A 25,000-nucleotide genomic window follows, 5' to 3' on the forward strand; every position below is an offset into this window, starting at 1 on the left:
GGCGAGCTTGAGGGACACCATCCCCCTGCAAGAACCGCAAGGGTCGCTCGCCGGTGTCTGGGTTCGGCTCGCCTCTCGTTGGTGCCCGGGTCGACGCGAAGAACACACGAGGTGGACAGGTCTGAGATAGACCCTGGTCTTCAGCTCGTCCTATCCCTCCGAGCTGAAGGCCTCGATAAAGGCTGCAGCCACCACTTCTTTGGGTGTGTGCGTATGTGTATTCGTGGCGCCAGTCTGTTAAGTAGTGAACTGTACAAGTGCTCTTGTTGTAAATACCTTGCATACCTCCATTTATTAATATTCGGTTTAGCTCTTCCCTTATGTGCTCCCCTCATCCTCCCCATTGTAAATAAACATCCCCATTTGTGAAATGTTTCAGCTCGTTCATGTCTATTCCTTCATTGGCTTCGCGTGCTGCGTGTTGGACAATTAGCCAGGTCATTTCCATTGTAACGGGATATTTGGGACCGATGAATCTCGGCGATCAAACTGCTCGGATCGCAAACGGAACGAGCACGCGAAGCAGCTCGTTCCGTACAGGAGCCATCGAGGGTGAATTTCCCCAGTAGGTTGGACCACGTGGGTATTTAGGTAAATTGAAATTGGCAATCGACCCTACCCCACGTGGTCTGTCTATTGGCAAACTTCGGTCCAATAAGGACCCGTACTTTTCCGGAGTTTTCCAAAGAAGTACGATCTGAATTCCGGGCCATCGGTCGAGCCGACTCTGCAACTCCATTTAGCGGTCGTGCTCGCAGCTGACGCCTGACACTGCAACAATATATATATATATATATATATATATATATATATATATATATATATATATATATATATATATATATATATATATATATATATATATATATTGTTACGAATCTGGCAGCCATGATTACTCAACATTCAGGTCCTTATAGATCAGTTTTATCGGTATGGCAGTTCGGAGGATCGTGGCGATTGCGGCAGACAGTCGGAGATTGGCTTGGTCTGGACCAGTTTTTCGGGAGACCGTGTGATCATGGCGGAGGGTTCTGCAGATGGTCCTGGTCGTGGTTGGAGCGGTCTGCGGTCCTTTGGAGGGCAGGTCTGGTTGTCGAGTAGCCAGGATCCCAAGCCGTGGACTTCCGGTTGTGGGTTTGGAGTCGGTGTGCCCGCACGAAGCGGACAGGTACCCCGGCCCGGCTTGACTGAGATAGACCCACGGGGTCCAGTTCTTTTGGGTGGGTGTGTGTCCGTTCGCCCCGTCTGTTAAGTGGAGCTGTTTAGGTGTTTTCTTTTCATATTACATTTCTTTGATTCGTGATAACTCTGCTCTGTGTCTCCCTCCCTGATTATTGTTATTGTTACGGCTGTGGAAATTCGCAAACCACCATTCAGGGCCCGTAGGTGAGATATCTCTAAGTACATGTGTAGTTAGCCCCAAACCCGTTGTGTAGAGGGAATTTATGTGATTTATTCAGGCTGCGACGCTTTGAGATGGCCATTTTTTCTGTTCTGTCTTTATTTTGAACCAACCACGCTTCAACCCTCAGACAACAACAACAACGCCAACAGCCACGACCTTTACCTTCACAACTCAATCCCGCAAACATCGCATCACCGTCATTCCCAAACGGCACCATAACCATCAAACCACCACCGAAAACCCTCCACCACCCTCACCTCTCTCCTTCTACGGCCATTCCCGCACCACCTGTGAACACTGAGCGTCGGGCTGTCTTGGGCCCGTTCAGCGATATGCACCGAGGCGCGAGCGCAAATAGCGGCCTTTCTGAGGAAAATTCGGATCACAAACGCAACTTCCCCTCCGTCCAATTAGCAAGCGCGGGGCGGCTTGGCCCCGCCTCCAGGGCATCTGTGTGAAATCGATATATGCAAATTCTAGGATCAGCGGAGATTCATGCCCCCTTTCCTCCGACCAATGGGCGAGCGTGGCTCCGCCCCCGAGGTCATCCTGATCCGGATATTTGCATATTGTTTTCTCCTGCCAGCCTATAAAACGGCGAGCGCAAGGCGAATCGTGGCAGAGGCAGTCGAGTCGGGTGGCGAAGAGAGTTGAGTCGGGTGGCGAAGTCCTCGGTGTGTCATCGAGTTGGGTTCTGGAGTCAGCTGAGAAGAGTTGCGGGAAGAGGCAAGGAGCTCGGGTCCGAGGCGAGAAGGACGGCGGTCGGCGACGAGGTCGCGTGTGGGATCGCTCGTCGCGCGACCCAAGCCAGTCAGCCATTCTCCCTCCCCCAGGGCATCAACAATTCCCCCTTTCCCCCGCGCTGAGATAGTGCAACAAGGGGGCCCCGTTCCCACGCCACTCCAAACGTCGTGCCAACGAAACCCGCCAAGGAGCACGGAGTCGGGGCACAGCCACACGGCCACATCTGCAGCTCGTCCGCCAACGCGTCACGAGGATGCGGGTAGGATCCCCCCGGTCTCGCGAACCTGGCCGCTCCTCCAGGTCACGCGCACATATTGGCCTCCAGGCCTGTCTGCCCCCTTGTCTATGAGGGTGGCTTCTTTCCTTTGCTTTTGAGTAAATGTGTGTTGGCGCCGTCTGTAAAGTAGAACTGCATAAGTGTTGCCGTGTGTGCGCGTAGTCGGTCGTAACTCTGCATCGTTGTTGCTTTTGTTTTTGTTGCTATATGTGCGTTTTGACTGTTTGGCTGTATATGTGTACTTTCCGTGTGCCAGGAAATAAATATGCTTTGTGTGAACCGTTTTCCCCATTTCGCTTCGTCTTTTCTTTATTGACCCTCCATCCTGCTTCACGTAAAGGGTTCGTAGTGTGCTTAATACGCCGGGTAATTAATCGGAACCGTCGAGGCCGACAATAACACCGCTCGGTTATCACTGTAGCACGGAACGGACCGCTTAAGCGGTTCGTGACCGGAGTCGACCTGCGGCGAGGTACGATCGCCCGGTTTACCATCCGTGTGGGTACTTAGGTAGGTCGAGTTTGGCAAACAACCCTATCCTACGCGGGTGGCCGATTGGCACGATTGTGTTGAGGTCGAAAGGCCCACCCGTGACTGGCTCCGGCCGATAGTTCCCGGAGGGTCACGACTGAATTGTCCGTCCGGTGGGCGACGCGGTTGCGATTCGAGTGACGCGGCCGTCCGCACGCCGGTGGGCGCGAATTCGCAACATTATAAATAAATATCCCTTTTGTTAAATGTTCCAGCTCGTTTCTGTGTTTCTTTCATTGGCTTGGCATGCTGTGTATTTATATTAGAGATAGCGAGGGTAAATTGTTCATTTGGTCCGGCGCGGCTCTGGTAACTCTGCTCGGTTACACCGGATCTGAGTCGTTACCTGCGACGTGGATCAGACAGAGTCGGCCGAGGGTGTGGTTCCCCAGTAGTTAGACTGCGTTGGTATTTAGGTATATTGAAATTAGGCAATTAACCCTACCCCATGCCTTCGAAGTATTGGCAACCATGGTCCTTTTAGTGACCTGTCGGCTCCGGAGTTATCCGGGGTGACGACCTATAAATTCCGGGTGTTCGGTGGGAGTCGCTCTACTGCTCCACCTAGCGGTCGTGCTCGCCACCGATACTCGGCCACACAATAATTGGTTGTCAGGAGTGGGGTACGAACCCCTCCACCTCCATAGAAAATTTCCGGGGTTCGAATCCACAACAATTGGTGTTTAGGAGCAGGGTTCGAACCCCTCCGCCTCCACGAAATTCACGGGATTCGGATCAGGGGTGGAGGGAGCAATCCCCCCCTTCGTTTCCCCCAAATTGCGAGTGAGTGAAATTTTGTTCTCTATACGCAACATGGCAAGCCAAAATGAGCTGATACAGGTGGGTTCTGAGAATATGGTGTTAAAGGAATCCATGGTCCAGGACAACACCGTGCAGGACACCCCAAGCTGGAACTTTCCCCACAGCCAAACCCACAAGGGGTATTAGGAGTAGCAGGGGCGGCATATGACAGCCCCCCCCTCCGTCAAATTTCCTCCCCGATCCCAGCCTGTTCCGCACACCATCATGGTGGATCGGCTATGCCGAGTTCATTTGACATGAGCCAGTTAATGGAAATGCTGACGGAGATGCAGAACCGCACAGATGCAAACATGCAAGCGATGGAAAACAGCATGGGAAGCAAAATGGACGCAAATGCGCAAGAAATGAAGGCAAATGCGTGCAAAATGGATGAGATGAGGGGTGATATGCAATGCATGGGGTTGTCTCCAGGTGGGGCAAGAGGCAATGAGGGCGGGCTTGGACGAGGTGAAGGGCATAATGGCGCCTGCACTTGGGGGAACGACTGAACCGAGGGGGAGTGTGGAGGTTTGTCAGTCCGCGATAGAGACTGGGCGAGGTCAAAGTAAAAGGAACGCGGGAATTAAAAGGGACGACGGAATTGACAGCGACACAAAGGGAGACGCAGGATTTAGAAGGAATAACAAACGCAGGATTATGAAATTAAAGACGAGCACACACAGGTAGAGATAGGGAGGGACAATGTGGTCAAGCTGGTGGAATGTGTTGGGACCCAATGTGAGCATCGGATTAACCTCCCTCAGGAACAGGGGGAGATGGTATGCTCCCTCGAAGCAGATCGCGACCAGGTAAGTCCGGTCGGACCGTGCGGGGTTGAGCGGGTGAGTGATGCGAACGGGTCCATGCAGAGTTTGGGGGGAGTAGAGGTTTCGGAATCCCTTGTGCGGACTCCCAACCCCAGTGTGATTGTCCCGGAGTGTGTGGTAAAGTGTATGAAACGTGAGTATGGTGTGAGTAACATGGCGTGCGTGAGTGCGTGCATGGGAATGGTACATGGACCGATCCAGACGGGAGACATGAATGGTGAGCCTGGAAGGCCGCAAAGAGTTAATTTGACCACCGCGCCGTGTTCGCGCGTACGAGGTCCATGGTGCTTTTCGCGCACAGCCCACGTGTGTCTGCGCGATCACAATATGGTGCGTAAACGCTCCACGTCGGACACGAGCCGGCCGCGTGGACGGCGAAAATGTAGGCAAGTGTTGTTTGAATTTGGAACGGACGGGTCCACATGCAAGCGCGTGTGCGAAGCTCCACGTGATGCGCACCGCGTGTTCTGTTCGCGGAACGCGCAGAGCGGGTCCCCGGGACGATGCGCTCGTGCTGGCCTGCATGGGAAACCGTGCAGGTTCGGTGTGCGAGTGACATCATCGGCACGGACCCCACGGCCCGAGTTACGGGCGAGTGGCGCACGTGGGCTCGCATGGCGGAACCCTCAAAAGCGAGCGCTCGGTGCGATTTGCAGGGTGACGTCATGGCTGCACCTACCACCCGACGGAAAGGTCGAGCGAGTGAGCCGTAGACCGCTGCCATGGCGGTGCAAAAAAAAAAAAGCCTCTCTCCAAGTACACAGCCCCAGCCGGGATGTCGTAGACATCCTGTTTTGGCATAGGAGCATTAGTTAGCGGGATGGGTTTAGCTTACTTAGACCGGCCTCATGGGGGCATGAGCCGTCCTCCATGGGGCCCATGGACTAGTTAGTGGGAAAGTAGATTTAGATTTAGAATGGATTTGTGAGACATGGACAGACATGGAATGTGTCGTGGGGACCTAGATTAGCTACGTAGATTAAATGGAACGTGCATTAGCGTAAAGGACTACGAGGGAGCACGAGATAGTTAGGGGAACATAGGTAGAGTGTTGGTGTGAAAATAGAAGTGAAAGAAAGATGTATGATGAGTGAATGTGGGACAGTGGGCCCAAGTGTGAATGGAGCGAATGTGGAATGCATGGTGCGAATGAATGAGTGGGGGGAGGAGTGAATCCCACCCAAGTGACCCCGGGGTCAGTGTAATGTTAGTTAGTGGGTTAGTGAAATTTACCAAAAGGATGTCGTTTTGTTGGTGTGGGAAGAAAAGAAGACTCAAAACCTTTTTTGAAGGGTGCAGGAGTCCATTGACCGGCTGGGAGCGTGGCTGTTGAAAGATGGGTATTGGGTAGAGGGCACCCTGGGCACGGAGAAGTAGGCCAAGGGTCCAAGGGACCGGGATAGTGTACTGGGCATGGGCGGCCCATCGGAAACGAGACCCGGAGCACCAAAGATGGAAGGGGGCAATGCCAGGGAGGGCAACCCCCCGCATTCATAGGGAGCAGGCTTGCTTGGAGACAACCTCAGGGCCCGGGGGTGCTGTAGTTTGAGATCCTGCAGGAGGGAAATCCCTGCCAAGTGAGCCACACTGCCCAGCCATGAAATTGTACAAGGGCACGAGTGAAAATTTGTGGGCAGGGCCCAAATTAATATTGGACACCAACGCAGGCGACGGGAATCATGGTTGTTAGAACTGATAGTTTAAAGAGCCAGGCGTATGGAAAAGCCCCGGGGTATTTTAAAGTTAATAAATGCTTCGATAGTTAGGAAATGTACCCCTTCGCATCATCCATCCCTTCGCACTCCGGAGGCCGCTGGACCCACCTTGGTAAGATGGCTGAATTATGTCGGAGGTTATTCTGAGGCTTCGTTGGGCCTCGAGACAGGACGCTAGTCTCTCCCTTAGACCCTCCAAAAAAGGAACTTAGGGGTTGGGAGTAGATGGACAGGATAGGTTAGCCGGACAAAGACTATAAAGGGGTTTTTGAGACGAAATTATGGAGAAAAAGAAATAATAATAAAAAATATATATACACAAAATAAAATAAAAAGGGGCTAAATTTTGTTGTTTTGTTGTTGCAAGCTAAGGGAGCCCTGGGTATGGACATAGACAGGCAAAGGCGATATGTTGGCGGGGGGGGGGGGGGGAGGGGAGACGGTCGGTTAGGTCCGAGCCCGTTTCCGGAGCGGCCTGCACCACCGTACTCCCTCCACAGAACCTCTTGGACCATACCAGAGGCCGGCCAGCTTCATATGCCGGTCTGGGAGTGTGCTGTATCCTGGTCCGCATTTTCCGTGCCACGTTGCCTGCATTTGCCATGACCCCATGCCTGCTACCCTTTTTGCATTGCCCCTGTGTTCACCATCTATCCATGTGCGCTAGGACCATCCATCTCTTCAGTGTGTTTGCAAAGACTTCCCTGAAGGCAGCCACACCACAGGGACTGCATTGTGCAGCCCATGCATTTTGTGTTTTGCATCCAGTCCATTTTGTGTTTTCGTCCATCCCTTCACGAGGAGCCAGGGACTGCATTGAGCAGCCGGCTACCTTCCTGTTCTTGCATAAAGGCCACTTCAAATGGCCTGTGGGACAGCGCATGGCCTGCCATGTTCGGGTGAGTTGTCTCCAGCAGCTGGGGTATGAACGGAACAAGGAAGGAGGTGCACTGACAAGAACACCCAAGGGAGACCTTTTGAGCAGGCCCTGAGGATGACTGACCTTCAGCTGCTGTGCACTCACCCACACAAAATGACTGACTTGTTGTGCCTTTATCCCACAGATGACAGGTCCTGGGCCATGGTTAGTGTAAATATTAGTTAAGATTGTAAATAAGTTTAACCCACCTGTTGTTTGTCATAGCGCCGGCAATGTATTTAAGTTGTCTGTATGAGTCTGACAGTTAAGGCGCTGTCACACCTTGACAATTTAGCCAGCGTATGCCGACTTATGAAAAATTTGTCTAAAACGCTGGCACACGTCGAATACGTTATGGGTAAGTTGTGTATACGTTAAGAGCGCGCTGAAAAACACTGCCATACGTCGTAGTACGCTGGCTTTCATCGTTGTACTTTGCGGTTGTCCTCAAATTTTAGCATGCTTGAAATTTTACGATGTATGCCAGCGTATGACTCACACGTTCCGCTACACTGGCCATAAGTTGTAGGCACGTTAAGCGATCGTCGACACACGTTACTTGTAAGTTACTCATAATTCGAAACACATCGAGGTAATGATTAGCGTACCCGAAACTTATTTATAACCTATGAGTAACGTGTTGTAGGCACGTTACACGATCGTTGACACACGTCGAGGCACATTATGCGATCGTTGACACACGTCGAGGCACGTTACTTGTAAGTTACTCACAAGTCGAAACACGTCGAGGTAATGCTTAGCGTACCCAAAACTTATTTCTCACCTATGAGTAACGTGCTTTGAACCTATGTGTAACGTACCTCCAACGCATATTGACGTATGTAGACGTATTTGATTGACGTCTTCCGGACGACCACAGAACTTGCTGAACGTGTTTCTAATTTACAGCTACCGTATAATGGCGTATTGGCAGCGTTTATTTTTTTTTTTTTAAAAACAACAATAACTTCCGATATTTCGTCACGTGCCATTACGTCACGTCCGATTGCCTCTTCAGTTTGCTCATGTCTTATTCTTAGTTCCTCCTCTGTGAATATTTTCTGTTTGAGGATATTGTCACGTCGACGTCGAAACTTAAAAGCAAATGTCCGAACATATTTTAAAATTTGTGATGGACTAAAAACAACAACAACAACTTCAGATATTTTGTCACGTGCCTTCACGGAGCCAAGGAGAAAAAAATAAAATGTGCCTTGATGGAGAAAATAACTTTCGGGTCTGCTAAACATTACCTCGACGTGTTTCGACTTATGAGTAACTTACAAGGAACTTGTGTCGACGTGTGTCAACGATCGCATATCGTGCCTACAACTTATTCCCAGCGTAGCGGAACGTGTGAGCCATACGGCGAGTACGTCGTAGAATTTTCAGCATGCTTGAAATTTCATGACGTATGAGACGTACCACGAAATATGACAGCATACGTTATCGTTTTTCAGCGTGCTCTTAACGTATACACATCTTACCCATAACGTATTCGACGTGTGCCAGCTTGGTTCGGCAAATTTTTCATAGGTCGGCATACGCTGGCTAAATCGTCAAGGTGTGACTGCGTGGTTGACACTTTCAATTTTCAGGCGGTTATGATTTAAATCGGTGTGTTGCAGGTTTTTAACAGGCTACGCCACGAGTTCGTCGGCGATACGTGCAGCGCGCTATGCCTAAGTTAAACTATTGTTGGCTATAGGTTGTGAACGCCGACAACAGGATAAGCATTCGTTGGTATAAGTTATCTATAAGACAACGAAACATTCTGTGCCCGTTACTAATGTGTTATGCATATGACCATCACGTTATGAATACGACCAAAACATAAAAAAACATCAAAATTTCAGCGTACGCCAACGTTTTACATACATTTTTATACGTTGCCATTGCTGGCTAAATCGTCAAGGTGTGACAGCGCTTTACACAGCGCACTAGGTTATTTATTTTGGGTCACGTATAAAAAAATGTCGCACTCAGGGATCCGCAGGTTAATCGTACTCACGGAGAACTTGCACATGTTGGTCACACGAAAATTCAACATCTCGGGACGAGTCTGTAGAAAGGGGAGGGGGTAGTGTTACGAATCTGGCACCATGAGCACTCAACATTTCGGTCCTTTTAGATCAGTTATTTCGGTAAGTATGTGTTTCTCGGTAGGGTCCCGTCCTATGTTTAATGGGTGATTAATTGTACGTGTGCTGTGAATTATTTTATAGTTAGGATTTTTACACCACCAACAACAATGACAACAACGCCCATCTTCGCTTCTTCATCACCAACAACAACTACAGCTACTACTACTACATCCACTACAACAACGCCACCTTCCCACACTCGACCGGTCGCCATTACGCACGTGTTTTTGGCTGAGGACGTGGGCGGAGCCTTCGTCGCCTCGGGTCGATGCTCTGCTCCGAGGAGGGGCAGAGAGCATTTCTTCCAGCCAATGAGTGGAGGGTGAGCACCACACTCGCGCCCCAGCCAATCGGGAGGCCGCCATGAGTCGCCTGCCAACCCACCGTCCAATCAGGAGGCGAGTGGTGGGGAGAAGAAGCCCCTTCCTCCTCAAGAAAGAGGAGAGGACAGAAGTTTGGAGGATCGTGGCGATTGTGGCAGACGATCGGAGATTGGCTTAGCCTGGACCAGTTTTTCGGGAGACTGTGATTGTGGCAACTGCGGAGGGTTCTGCAGACTGTCGTGGTCGTGGTTGGAGCAGTCTGCAGTCTTTTGGATGGCAGGTCTGGTAGTCGAGCAGCTAGCATCCTAAGCCGTGGACTTCGGGCTGTGGGTTCGAGTCCTACCAGTGGTTCAGACTCCTTGTGGCCGCACGAAGCGGACAGGTACCCCGGCCTGGCTTGACCGAGATAGACCCACGGGGTCCAGTTCGTGTGTGTGTGTGCGTGTGTGTGCGTGTGTATGCGTGTGTGCGTGCGCGTGCGTGCGTGCGCGTGCGTGCGCGCGCGCGCGCGCCCTTGGGCCCAGTTTGTTAAGTAGAGCTGTTTAAGTGTTTTCTTTTCATATTACATTTCGTTTATTCGTGATAACTCTGCTGTGTCTCCCCTCCCCGATTATTGTTATAAATAATTATCCCTTTTGTTAAATGTTCCAGCTCGTTTCTGTGTTTCTTTCATTGGCTTGGCACGCTGTGTGTTGAGAGATAGTGTGGGTAAATTGTTCGTTTGGTCCGGCGCGGCTCTGGTAACTCTGCTCGGTTACGCCGGATCCAAGTCGTTACCTGCGATCAGGCCCATCGATAAGGGGGGGGCATTTGGGTGCAATGCCCCCCTCATGGCGCATCTGGTGCCCCCCCCCACTTGTACGCCACCCATTCATGCCCTGTTGCACCCTGTGAACAACTTAGTGTTAAAGGACGAGCGCCCACTGTGAACTTGCTGTTTAAGAGTTCACCTGTGTGAACTAAAACCCTTATTCCAGATGTTCAACATGGTGAATAATCAGGCCTTCTTGGATAAACTGTTCTTTAATAATATCCTTCTTTGAATAACAGTCAAGAGATAAGTGTGCGCTTGCCCGCGCATCTCCAAAAGCAATTGGCAAGACAATACAGTCCAAGCCCACAAGATAAAAGACAATAACTCGAGCACCACCGCCAGCAGCCAAGACGACAGACAGCCGCAAGACCTCGTGTCGAATGTCTGTTGTGGGTGGTTATATATATATATATATATATATATATATATATATATATATATATATATATATATATATATATATATATATATATATATATATATATATATATATATATATATATCATGGATCATTTAGTTTTAAGGAATAGCCAATCAGCGGATTCGATATGGACGCCCTATTGAGCAGGTTACCTGATTGGTTGTAAGTTAGGTATAAATGTAATCTTGTCATAATATGATTAAGGAAAAGACAAATTTACATAATTAATGATGAAGTGCACGTGCACCGTGTGACCTTCACAACCCGTCAACCCTCCATCTTACAAAAGTAATTTTATAATAAAAATTAAAAATATGTGTGTTTGCAATCGTGCTTACATTTGAAATTATGCAGATAAAACCTGTTTTTGATGCATGCATCATTTAATAAATAAAACCGTCAACCGTCAAATCTCGCGAGTCGTGAGTTAGTTACACGAGTCACGAGGGACGAGTCACGGAGAGCGCTAGCTTGCAGCAGGAGAAAAAGACGAGGATGATGGATATACGAAAATGGCTCAGAAAAGGAAAAAATGCAACCGACGAAAATAAAGAAGATGATTAAAGACATGTTGTGGGAGGAGTTGGAGGAGGAGGAGAAGACGATCATGTCTGAAATACCGACAGAAGCTGGCCAACCTGGCCAAGCCAGCAACGTTCGCCCTGCAGCTGGAGCCCCAGCGCAGGTAGCCGAGTTGCCACGCTCGGTGGCGGCCTCAGGATCGGGTGTGACTGTCAAGCCGTTTCCCGATGATCTTGGAAGTGAGAGACCGAATCAAGTTGTTCTACAGCGGTACCCTGGCCATCTGTTGCAGAACAAGAGTCGCTCGTTGGTGTCCTCGTGGTACCAGACTAATGAATGGCTGGAATACAGTGTGCAGACAGATGCAGCATTCTGTTATTCATGTAGGAAGTTTAACACTGCACGCGGCCCAGTGGACTCTACTTTCACAGTGCGAGGCTACCGGAATTGGAAACATGCCGTTGAGAAAGGCAGGGGGTTTCACAAACACGCAACTTCAAAGGAACATTTAACTTGTGTTTTGAGGTGGAAGGAGAATGAGTGGCGCATCGATTGTGGTGAGGAGATTTCCACACTCCTCAATGCTGACCGGCTAAATAGAAACCGTGTGTGTCTATGCTATGTGTCTGCTCTTATAGATGTTGTGGGATTTCTCACCGAAAATCAGATACTTTTTAGAGGGAGCCTTGATAATTTTGAGGATATGTCAGACGGGCACTGTGGGCTCTTTCTCTCGCGTTTAAACTACACACTCAAAAAAGACACCGAGCTAGCCGAAATAATAAACCATATCCCACGAAACGCAAGCTATACTAGTCCGGAAATGCAGAATGAACTGATCTGCACATTGAGTAATGTTGTGACAGATGCCATCGTGGAAGAAGTAGGCACATTGTGGTTTATCATCAAGGTGGATGGGACGAGGGACCCCACTGAGTGTGAGAACATATCAATCATCATTCGCTTTGTATCGGCATCAAATGAAGCAACAGAGCGTCTACTCACAATAGCTTCAGCCGACGCTGGAGATGCAAAAACATTGACAGACCTAATAATTGCAGAGTTGACAAAAACAGGACTTGACACGTCAAAAATATTAAGTCATGTGTACGACGGGGCTTCGGTAATGGCTGGGAAGCACGGTGGGGTGCAAAAGTTGTTGCAAGAGATATTGGAAAGAGAAATCCCCTATGTGCACTGTTTAAATCACCAACTCTATCTGGTAGTTATCCATGCACTGGCAGCAGAGAAAGCTGTCACTGATTTCCTCGAGGTTTGTTGTTGCCTGTACAAATTCTTCAGAAAGCCCATTGTTGCTGCACAGTATAAAGATGAGCGGTTAAAACGACTTCTTGATCAAAGGTGGACGGGACATTTCGCCACTGTGTCTGTGTCTGTGATCATTGGATCTTTTAAGGATATCACATCCTTACTGTCGGAGATTGATGCAGAGCGCGCATATGGTGCAGAGATGAGGATGGAGGCTATTGGGCTTTTGTGGGAAGTCTCTGGGCCTGCCTTCATGTTCATTGCTGTCTTTGTACAAAAACTGCTGATGTTGTTAGATGGCCCTAACAGACTCTTGCAGGCAGAGCACATGGACTTGCTAACGGGGTTGGAACTGGTGGCGAGTGCTACAGAGTGCGTGAAGAAACTCCGCTCTGAGGATGAGTTCACTGATCTGTGGAACAAGGCCAAGGATGCTCACACTTCTACACCTGCACCACCAAAACGGAGACGCACAATGCATAAGAACTTGGAACAGTTTGTAGTTTTGGAGACTACAGGACAAAACAACGACAATGACAAGACGAAACTGCAAAGGGTTTTTTTACAGCGCAATTGACACTGTGCTTGGAGAGATCGCTCAGCGCTTCAGTGAGCGTAACACACAACTCGCCCGTTCACTCGCTGACTTGAATCCCGAAAATGGCACGTTTTTGGATCCTCACTTGCTCCAGCACATCATGACATTCACAAAGTCAACCATCAGTGAAACAGAGTGTGTGGTTGCAGAGCAGTTTATTCGCACACAGACAGAAAAGCAGCTAAACGAGAGATTGACAACACAAAAACTCCTCTCAACATACCACAAAACGCTGGAAGCCATGCCAAGTGTGGTGACTGCTATGAGACTTGCACTAACATTTGGTGCGTCCACTGCCATGTGTGAAAACTCATTCTCAACATTGAGGAATGTCTTCACTGACCATCGACGGTCCATGCGCCATGCACGCAAAGCACAACTGGTACAGCTGGCCTTCGAGAGAGACCTCACACGTAAATGCCTGAATGAATGGAAGGAGAAGGTCCTCAGATGATTCCACACCGAGACGCGTCACCTGCAGCTCTTCTGACAGCGAGTACAACGGAATAAAAACTATACGAGGAGTTCGGATTGTGTGTGTGACTGCTGGTAATGCGTGTGTGGTTGTGGTTGCAGTGTGGTTGTGGTCAGCACCCGCCGTGGTCGGCTGCTTTGTACTTCTGATGTTTAAGTTAAATGTTGTGTTTGGTGCTTTGCATATCCCATATCTAATGCTTTGTGCATAACCTTACCTCTGTGTAATTGACTGCTTTAAATGCGGACCTTGTGGTATCTTCAGGCTGGTCGTATTTGCTGTTGATAGTTTAACGTGGTGATCGCAGGTCATAGCCTACTGTATCTTATTTGAAAGTGCACTGATTCTGGTGCCAATCTCCCCCGTTTAGTCATTGTATCTCTGGTATATTGATTTTCTCATGCCAATTCTTGACAACACCTTGTAAAAGTGCACCTGAATTGGTGCCAATTGTCTAATCATTGAATATCTGCATTGTGAATGTGCCAGTTTGTTGCGGCTCTCCTGCATTCAAATAATTTTAGGCCAAAAACATCGGAACATATTAAGTCTAGCTGAGATCAATTTGGTTAGTATGCGACGGCAACCTCAGTATAGATGCGTCAATGCTGCATGAATACAATAGTATACCAGGTTATCAAAAAATTAAGTATAATAATTGTGCCCCCCCCCATCCAGTTCATATGCCCCCCATAATACTGAGCCCTGGCTACGGGCCTGCCTGCGACTCGGATCGGACAGAGTCGGCAGAGGGTGTGGCTCCCCGGTAGTTCGACTGTGTGGGTATTTAGGTTTAGATATATTTAGGTATATATATATACTGAATATGTATATCACTCATGCACATATATATATATATATATATATATATATATATATATATATATATATATATATATATATATATATATATATATATATATATATATATATATATATATATATATATATATATATATATATATATATATATATATATATATGCTTGCAGACTGCAAGTGGATACGAGAATGAATCTTCATGCATTATAAATTGTGCAATTAATAGTTGGGATCATTTTTGATTGTTGATTTTTCTTGTTGTTTATGCAAATTTTTTTCACCCATCCTGTGTGGGACTTTTATAATTATTTTTTTCTTTTCTCCTATTTCACTTGTTTACATGACCAGCTCAGGCAGGTTACCTTAAAAGTGTGACAGTCAAACCTCACTCACTTCTTTTTAAAAATTTTTATCTGCACTGAATGTTCAAATTTTAAACAATTTGTTAAACCATATGATTTCAAGTGTAAAATTTGAAATGGTATCTGACTGTACATGATTCTGCAAGTCACATTCATCATTGAAGTATTCCCGATAATACATCCATGTTGTATACTCAATGTAAATTAGTCCACTTGTTATGTAACCTTTTGTTTATAAGTAAACCTAATAAAACCTGGAGCTGTCCTTCCCATTCATATAGTGCTTAATTTCCTCTCATCGTCATGTGAAAAGTTGTGTTTGTTTGTGCTATTTTAACTTTGTGTTTGGATGATGAGTTCTAAAGATAAGCATTTGATGAAGGCTTGGTTGATTAAGTGGAAGCTTTCTGTGATTGCAAAGAAATTGTCATTTCATCAAATTTGTTGCAATGAGTCAACTATTTGTTTAAGGTTTGCGAACACAAATGTTAAGAAAAACGGTTTTTCAAAAGAAGTATGCACCATCTTTTTCTTCTTGCATACGGCCAATATGGATTGTGCTAAAGTTTAATGTCCAGGTTCTTCAGCCATGTGACTGCCTCAGGGGAGAGTTGGTGGAGAGCTAAAAGTCCTCCCGATAACTTCCGCATGGGACAGTGCGACGTGATGTGCTCCATCGTCTGAACTCCTCCGCAGTCACAGGGTACATCCGGCCTCATCCTCCATCGGTGGAGGGTGCTGCCGCAATGACCCTGTCCAGTGCGGAGCCTGTTGAGGGCTGTCCATTGCTTACGTGGGAGTGTGAAACTGGGTGGAGCAATGGTTGGATCATGCACAATATGTTTCTTACCTCCGTCACTGAAGGTGAAGGAGGTTGTTTTCACCCCTCTCTTTCTGTTGGGTGGTCGCAAGAGTACCCTTATTGTCGGGTTTTCTGTGTGTGTGTGTGTGTGTGTGTGTGTGTGTGTGTGTGTGTGTGTGTGTGTGTGTGTGTGTGTGTGTGTGTGTGTGTGTGTGTGTGTGTGTGTGTGTGTGTGTGTGTGTGTGTGTGTGTGTGTGTGTGTGTGTGTGTGTGTGTGTGTGTGTGTGTGTGTGTCTGCAACATGAGGCTCCACAGCACAAACCAGCAAAGCGATTTCGATGAAACTTGGGGAACAGGTGCCATATGGGCTGGGAGTGTGCGGGTTTGAGTTTCGTTGCTCAGCAACCACCCGTTGCTATGCAGCGGCCGAAAAACCGCATACGGTATTTTCAATGCTTGTCCTGCAGTTTTGAATATGGAGAAACGAGACTTCGGAACTTAACACTTTGAGATATTTAGAAAATTTTACTTGAGCCGATTTTTTGATTTAGGTTTTATTTTTCAAATGGTAGTCCTTCAAAAATAGGGTGTCTATTTACCATCTTTTTTTTGTTTGTTTGTATGTATGTTATGGACAGCTCTGGAGGCCAGAGGAGTCAACCAATTTTGATGAAACTTGACAGGTAGGTTCATACCAGGATTTAGTTCTATGCTTTTGAGCACCGTTGCTATGGACACCACCGTTGCCTAGCAACGGGACTTTGAAATTTTAGAAAAATCCTAAAAAAATTATTTTCAATCTCCATTCAATCTCCCAGTGTATGCCCCGGTTAGAATAGGTGTACCATATCCCTGTGTGTCGTAAGAGGCGACCAGGGTTGACGTCAGGAAGGGCATCCGGCCATAAAACATTGCCTAAAAAAAATCAAAAATGGGCTTCCAGGCTTTTATGCGCACTATAATAAACCTCTGTAAAAAAAATTTCAGCCCGATCCGTCAAAAACTGTATAACTAGTATGCAATTATGTCGCGACTACCCATGTCGCCTACCGGCTTGTCTTTGTTTGTCTGTCTGTCTGTCTCTGTGTGCAGGATATCTCAAAAAGTTGTCGATGGATCCAGATGAAATTTGGTGGGCATGTTGGGTGTGTGACAAGGACGAACTGATTGTATTTTGGTGAAGATCCGGATCCAGATCCGACTACGAGATTTTAAAACGGATTCTTCAATATTGAGAGATGGGGCCAAAAATAATATATCGCATGCTATCTCAAAAAGTTGTGGACGGATTCGGATGGAACTTGGTGGACATGTTGGGTGTGTGACAAGGAAGAATTGATTGAATTTTGGTGAAGATCTGAATCTGAATCTGGATGTGATAATTATTTAATTTTTAAAGTGATTCTTCATCATTGAGCGATGGTGCCAAAAGTGATTATATAGCATGATATTTGAAAAATGTAAATATTGGGCCCGATATGTTCTCTTGGATCAGGCATTACGTGGTGGAGCTATGCACTCTACCGAGTGCCCTTTTAATTCAGAGTTGTGGCAGCCTCCCAGCTGGCCCTCCACAAGTCGGATTCACCTTGATCGGCTCCAATCAGGAGCTCGGCATGATTCCATGTTGGTTTTCGGGACGTAAGGTGAAAGCATGGATGTTGAGTGAGAAGGCGCTGGGCTAGAATTTCGGTAGCCAAAATGTAGCTGAAGTATCGGGATGACAGCACATCCTTGTGGATGGCTGGCGGAGCAATGTTGCAGAGGATGGGAAGCCACTCAGTTTTTGTTGGCTTGAGGGTTCCAGACACTTTTCTCATCGTGGCATTTAACTGAATGTTGATGGCCTTCATATGGGCACTCACCGGCCAGACTGGCACGCAATATTCTGCTGTCGAGTGTATGAGGGCAAGAATTGCTGTGTGTAAGGTGTTAGCAACGGATCCCTACGATGTTCCGGCCAGTTTCGGGATGAGGTTAACCTGTGCCTTGACCTTCTCCTTGCAGCTTTGCAGGTGTTCTTTGTAGGTCAGGGTCCGGTCACATGTAATTCCAAGGTATTTGGGAAACCGGACATTTTCAACTTTCATACTGCACATCTACCTCTGCATTTGCTGTACGATTGTGAAGATGGTGGAGGCAGATGGCTGTTTTGATGGGGTTTGGGCGGAGCTTCCATTTGTGTTGATACTCCTTCAGTATGTCCAGATCTCGGGTGAGTTTGTTCTTGACAGATTTTAGGTCGGGTCCCTGTGCTATGAGTGTGATGTCATCAGCATAGGCGAGTTTGACGGAGGTAGTTGTTGGCAGGTTGTTAACATAGAGGTTAAAGAGGGTGAGGGCTATAGCAGATCCTTGAGGAAGGCTATAGTTTAGTTTTCGAATAGGTTGATTTTGTCGTTGAGGCTAACGCGGATCTTTCAGTCCCCAAGGAATACCGACAGTAGCCTGATTGTCTTCTGACAGTGGAAGACCTTCAAGACTGTGTCATAGGCCGTTGACAGGTCAACCAAGGCGATTGTCATCTTTTGTTTTATCTGGAAGCCAGCCTCTGATGGTGGAGAGGGCAAGAACCTGATCACAGGTACTGTGGCTAGGCCTAAAGCCCCCCCCCCTGCTCATCAGGGAGGAAGGCCTCCAGGGTGGGGGTTAAACGGGATAGTAAGGCACGATCCATCAGCTTTCCTGTCACTGATAGTGGGGCTCTATAGGGTGGCAGTTGCAGGGCAAGTCTGCTGGCTTACCAGTTTTTAGGATGGCAATAACATTAGCCTTCTTCCAGGCTGCAGGAATTTGCCCTGTTTCATGGGCAGCAGTAAAAAGGGCTGCCAACCAGATACGACCCTTTTCTTCGAGGTTTTAAAGGAATTCAGGGAAAATTCTGTCACCTCCTGCGGCTTTGCCATTTTTGGTTGCTGACAGTGTGGTGTCAATGTCTTTCTTTGTATATATGGGGCTGCCAGGTGGCTGCTCTGTGGGCTTTCATGGAGGTTTCGGAGGCAATCCCTTTTTACCTCCTGCCTTGGTGATTTGGAGGTCGGTGCCCTTGAGGTCTGGAAGAGGTGGGATATAAAAGAGTAAACACAAAGAAACCGTTTTCCTTTTTTTTTTTTTCTACTCTGAAATTAAATTTTACTTCTTTTTTTTGTAGCTTAACTCTTAAGCTTACTTACCGGTATTCCCTTTCTCGGTATAGGTTTGCCAGAATAAGAAATAGTGGAGAATGACCTTTGCCCAAACATAAAGCGTGACACGGACTCTCATCCAAATGAGGTTGTTTCACTCTTTGGGGTTCAGCTTGGGATATATAAACCTTGGTGTTGTGAATGAAGTGCCAAGCTACAAGTCAAGATCTGTTTCCTCACTACTGTGGGAAAAATTACATTGGTGAAGCTTTGCCACTATTATTGTGTTCCTCTATTTATTAATTGTGTTTCACCTGCACTGACTAAACTCAGGGAGAGCTTAGAAATGGACAGGACAGACAATCATGCTCCACCACCCACATATTTTGTAATTGACGACTATGGTCACGAGGCGATATAAAGTGCTCTGATGGACTTAAATCTGGTTTATACTCCACCAAATGTGGCCTCGTGTTAAATGGCCAGACCAAGTTGCAGAATGCTGCAAGAGATATGTTTCTAACATTTTGAAATACCGCACAAGGCTTTAACATTATTTTACTAATTTCCACAATTTGAATTGTATAAATTGGAATATTCAGGAGTGCATCAATAAGAAATAGAACCACTCTTTGAGTTCCCCACTTCATCACATGCTGCAAAATCCATGACCCATATATTCTTATTTCATATGCAGCACAAGGCTGTGGGGTAGCATCATTGGCTGAGGGCGTGGCTGTACCATGGATGCAATGCCCTCTGTAGGTTAGGTTAGGGCAGGAATTGTAATTTGTTCATGATGCCGGCGATAGATCACCTCCTCTTCACGAAGGACACCACGAGATTTTTAATGTCCACTCACTAATGCCTGCAGACAGGATGCCCAATTTAACCTCCATTTGAGGAGTGGTGCATACATTGATAAATCACCCTGCCTGTGAAACACCAGGATGACAGTTTATAGCTGTACCGAGATTTGAACCCAGGCTAGACAGCTTCGAGGCAAGTGTGCGTTCCTCATGACTTATCCCTACCCTTGCATTCCCTCAATGCTGTCCCTGTTTTAGGTTATACATTTCCTCTTACAATTCCCCCTCTTTCTGTCTCCCCCTACTCTCCTCCAGCCCTACTGTCTTCCAAACGTCTGTTCCAGTGCTCACAATGCTCTTATGCAACGTCTCGCCGCTCTCACTTTCACTCTCACGCTCTCCACCACCACCACCAATCTTCGAGTGCCAAGCTTGGCTCCCGGCACCCAACACCCAGCCCACACAGTTGCCCACTGTGTCCCTACCAAACGGCTGAAGCTGGCCTTTTGTCCCAGCACCTGAGTACGGTGCACAGCCAGAGTCTTCCTCATTTGTGCCAGCACTGTGGTGAGAGAGATGTGTGAGTGTTATTTTGGATTATTGTGGTCATTGTTATGTTCAGAGCATGTAGATCTCGACTGGGTGTAGGTGTTATAAGTTCATTTAATTGCGGAAGTGGGGAAAGCATAGTATGCTGTGACTTTTGTGTCCTTTCACGTATCGTAAACCTATGTTGTTTCTTTTCCCCTTCATAGGCAAAGGTTTTCGACATCCCTCTGAGTTACGTAAACATGTGCGTTCACACAGCGGGGAACGCCCTTATGCATGCGATCTGTGCACATATCGCTCTGCACAGGCGTACAATCTACAGATGCACATCCGTGCTAGGCACAGGCACCAGCCCAACTTTCGTTGTACGGTGAGATTTGGAATGGAGAAAGGGGGACCATTACAAAACAATTTGGCTGGTGGATGGGATTTGGAATTGAACTTGAGAATATGGATTGGCTGGAGAAAGGACTTAAAGAATATTTTTTTTCGCATTAATAAAGTACGTTTAAACATTTTGAGGAAAGTAGAGTGGTCGGGGGGATGTGCGTTACGGGTATACAGTAAATTATTGGCAAAGTGCAATTTCCACGCTATTGTCAGTGTAAAAAATTTGCAAACTTGATGCTCACAGCTGATTTTCATCCATTCTACCACCTATGGACCAATCCACCTCCCTTTCAATATATCACGTGATTACTAAAAATATATCCTTGTTTTTTTGCTTGGCTTATGGTTGAGGCTCATGAAGTAGCTTACACTGATGTTAAAAAAAACAAGGAAAAAAAGCATGACTTCAGAGTAGGCCCTATTGTTGTTTGACGGGCATTCAGAAGGGTTTCTAACTTAACATAAAAAACAAAATTTGCTTTTTACTGTTGATCTTTCAACATACTCCCCCTCAAGTTAAATGTACTGGGTTCAGCGTTGTTGCATATGGCATGACTATTTCCATTTTGGAGAAGTCCTCCAAAAGCTCTTAAACCACTGGTCATCGTCATCATCATCACTCTTCCCATGAAGCTTTCCTCAAACTTTGGCCATGGATAGAAATGGTTGTGAGCCAAATCTTGTGAATAGGTTAGACGGGAAATTGGTTCAAATCTTCAGTTGCTCGTTGTCACTGTGGTCACTGCAACCTGGGCTGTGTCAGGTGATGCATTGTCCTAGAGAAGCAGCCACTTGACTTCCCACACCTCTTGTTCTTGATTATTTATCACAACTGACACAATTCATCAGCATAGTGCTCTCCATTGTCTCAACTTATCTCTGAGAGGATTGTTCACCTCACCCTCAGATTGCCATCAACTACCTTCCTTGAAAGGAAAATTATTCTCTTGAACTTTATCTATTAACTTGGCTTCGGTGAAACATATATGTTTGAAGTGGCAACCAAGGCTAAGTGTCATTTGGGTACAGTATTCTATGATCATGCTATGAATTTCCTAAACCCCGAATGGTGGCTTCCTGTATACAAGGCATTTTTAACATAATGCAGTAGAATATGCCTCTCCACTTTTGGCTGTGGCACCAGCATCTCAACTGTTATGCTTGAACGATATGGAATCAAAAATCCCATTGTATCATTGGTATGAGTTGAGATGACACTGTAGCTTGGGGCTTGTTCTTCTCTCACTGGAGACAGATTGGTGGATATTTTTTATTCCACTAGCTTCTAAGTGGACTTGTCCAGACCATGTTTTCCTTAATCTGCCCTTCTGAAACCTCACCAAGTCACACGTGTTTTAACCCACTCCTTGACTGCATGCCGAGATTTAGGCTTAGTGTTCGCCTTCTTTATTTTGTTCCTCTTTTCTCTCTATGAAACAATCTCCTGATATCCAACCAATCCTCTTGGTGAAGTTTTTCAAAGTGGTCACTCATTATCACCTCATTTTAATTGCCCCTACTTAACCACGATGTGTTCATCCCGTGTAGATCTAGGATGTCTGCCTGTTCCCCACCACCCACATTGAAATGTTGTGACCCTTTCTCCATTTTGTTGTCTTTCTCTTGCATGAAGTTCAGTCTGAAATGAACCAAAAATAAAAATAAAAAGCAACCATGCAAAATGAGAAAACCTAGCAGTTAAAGGTTTTGATAAATACAGAATGGCAATACCTACTGATTATTTCCTAACATATGATCTCAGGTTTCAGTTTGAAAGGGATTGTAAAATGCACATGAAGTGTTGCAATGTTCTTATAAACCAAAGGAAATTGATGATAAATTCTCAACTCGTGGTGTTCTGGCAGGTTATACTTAGGCTTGGGGTTAGTGCAACTGATTTAATTTACATGTGGAAGCGGAATCTGTGGATCCGATCACATTGACTTTACGAAAGCACTCGTAACCGATGCTGTTACTGTAGCATTGTTACTGGGTATGCAGGTTTGTGGGGTTGCATTTTCATGCCTATCGGAGCTGCGCAGGCATGTGGTGCTGCATGGCGCGGAGCGAGAATACCACTGCCCACACTGCACTCATCGCTCATCTAACTCCTCTGACCTCAAACGACACATCGTCTCGATCCACACCCGAAATTTCCCCCATCGATGTCAGGTGACACTGACTCCCATCGCTTTCGCCTAATCTTCTCCTTTTCATATTCGCAAGTTTTTGTTCGTGGGTTTTATTCTGCAGCAGGGGGTGTAGGACTTCTTTCTTACTGGACTTGGCACGTAAGACTCACAAATTGGACTCCAAGTCCTGTTACTGCACTGAGATGAAGCTGACTCATGACATCCAAAAACATGTGACAGACGAGCATTGCCTGTCAATTGTTTAGGTGCAATTGATCGTTTGTCATCAAATGTATTATCATGGTTGCCCTTTGTAGCCAAAGACAGCCAGCCATTCACATGTGACATGTGAACAACAGGGGAACATAAATTAGTTTATCGGGTAGGAGCTGCTGCCCAGCCAACACCACATACTGAGATAGCAGGCAGTGTAACCCTTGTGTCCAGAGATATCCAAAAAGATAAAACCACTTGCTAGTTGCAGTTTTAGGCAGGATTTTTTTTTTTCAGGGTGCTTAGCAATACCTCGTCTCCCTTTTACAAGACACAGTGGGGCCTTTTAACATGCACCAACAACAGTGATGGCTGATGAGTTCTCCAGCTTAATGTCTTTCCAATGGACAACACACACACACACACACACACACACACACACACACACACACACACACACACACACACACACACACACACACACACACACACACACACACACACACACACACACACACACACACACACATACACACACACCAATGCACTCATCACCTGCATGCAAAAAAACCAAGGTGATGGCTTATAACCCGGTCAAGATTCAAAACCAGGCGAGGCAGCTCAAAGGCAAGTGTGCATACCTCTCGGCTGTACTGCTAACCCACCTTAAAATAAGTCGAAATCAAGCACTTGCTTTTATATTAATTGCAATTCCATAACACTGAATGAAAATGGTATGAAGCAACCATGGGTAAAGCTGTGACCAAAAGCATTGAAATACAAACGTTTTGCGATTATTATTATTATTATTTTATTATTTTTAATTCTATTTTTTTATTTTTTTTTTAAATGCGATTTATTTTTGCATTTTCATGAAAAAACATTTTTCAAATGAAATTGCAATTTGAGTTTTATTACACAATTTATTATTGATGTAAAGAAACCAATTAATATTTCCTTTTCAAACTTCTATTCAACATGATGAAACACTAGCAAATAACATGTCAGGGATGGGTTAATTCTCACCTTTGATGTCAATGGTACATTTTGTTATGACTTGAAATAATGGCTTCCACTAAACAGCATGATGTGGTACACATTTACTTCTCGAGAATTTAAGTGCTAACCAAACCCTGTTGTGATTTTTGTTTTTTATACTGCCTAAAATAAACACCCTGAGTACAACCACAAATTTAAAATGATTTCCGTCCAGCGGTTCAGTTTTCATAACATTCCCAATTTGTTAAGCAAAAAGGTGCATCCAACCAATAAGTAATGAGAGAATTCATCAAACATCTTGCTTCAGATAAAAGTAGGCTTCAGAAAAAAGGACATGGGCGGGGTCTGCGAGCAGCAAATTAGATTGGTTGAGATGATGTAAAATGCCGTAATATTTTGTTCAAGTACTGTTGGACCCCAACATTCACGGTTCCGCTATTCGTGGACCACGCGTATCGCGGTTCATAAAAGGTGGCCCTGTGCTTCGTGTTTTCGTGGTTGTTTTTCACGGTTGTTTTTTGCCTTTTCATAGGTGTATTTATGGTGGTTGTTTTTTACGGGATTTTTTTATTTACCCTAATGAATCACGAACCGCTGGGAACCTATCCCCCTTTTTCCCATTGAAACAATGCCCTGACATTCACGGTATTTTTCAGAAACATATCTCCCGTGAATGTCGGGGTCTGACTGTCGGACCCTGACATTTGCATGGGATATGTTCCTGAAAAATGCCACGAATGGTGCCGCGAATGTCGGGGCATTGTTTCAATGAGAAAAGGGGGGGCTATGTTCTCGGTGGTTTGTGATTCATCAGGGAACATCAAAAATCATGTGAAAAACCACGAATACACCCCCCCCCCCCAAAAAAAAAACGGCAAATATGTGAAGCACAGGGCCACGAATGTAAAAGCAGGTCACATTTTATGAACCGCGAATACATGGGATCCACGAATAGCGGGACCGTAAATGTCAGGGTCCGACAGTACGTAATTAAATTGAAATAAAATAAAGAT

At 46.2% G+C, this 25,000-nt stretch overlaps 1 protein-coding gene across 7 annotated transcripts in view; it reads left to right on the plus strand.

Annotated features, from left to right (window-relative positions):
• Window positions 1-25,000, plus strand: part of LOC147034379 (zinc finger Y-chromosomal protein 1-like) — a 139,281-nt gene that overhangs the window by 78,575 nt on the left and 35,706 nt on the right. For 6 of the 7 annotated variants that reach the window (XM_085881945.1, XM_085881971.1, XM_085881963.1 and 3 more), the window contains 3 exons: window positions 20,020-20,271; window positions 20,460-20,623; window positions 22,645-22,815. In XM_085881945.1, the coding sequence (XP_085738071.1) occupies window positions 20,020-20,271; window positions 20,460-20,623; window positions 22,645-22,815 (587 nt within the window). The remainder of the gene's footprint in view (window positions 1-20,019; window positions 20,272-20,459; window positions 20,624-22,644; window positions 22,816-25,000) is intronic. The other variant, XM_085881986.1, reaches the window with a different exon arrangement.

Source organism: Eptatretus burgeri, chromosome 1 (assembly GCF_056783735.1).
Source record: "Eptatretus burgeri isolate ZD-2024b chromosome 1, Ebu_testis_v1, whole genome shotgun sequence".
Lineage (NCBI taxonomy): Eukaryota > Metazoa > Chordata > Myxini > Myxiniformes > Myxinidae > Eptatretus > Eptatretus burgeri.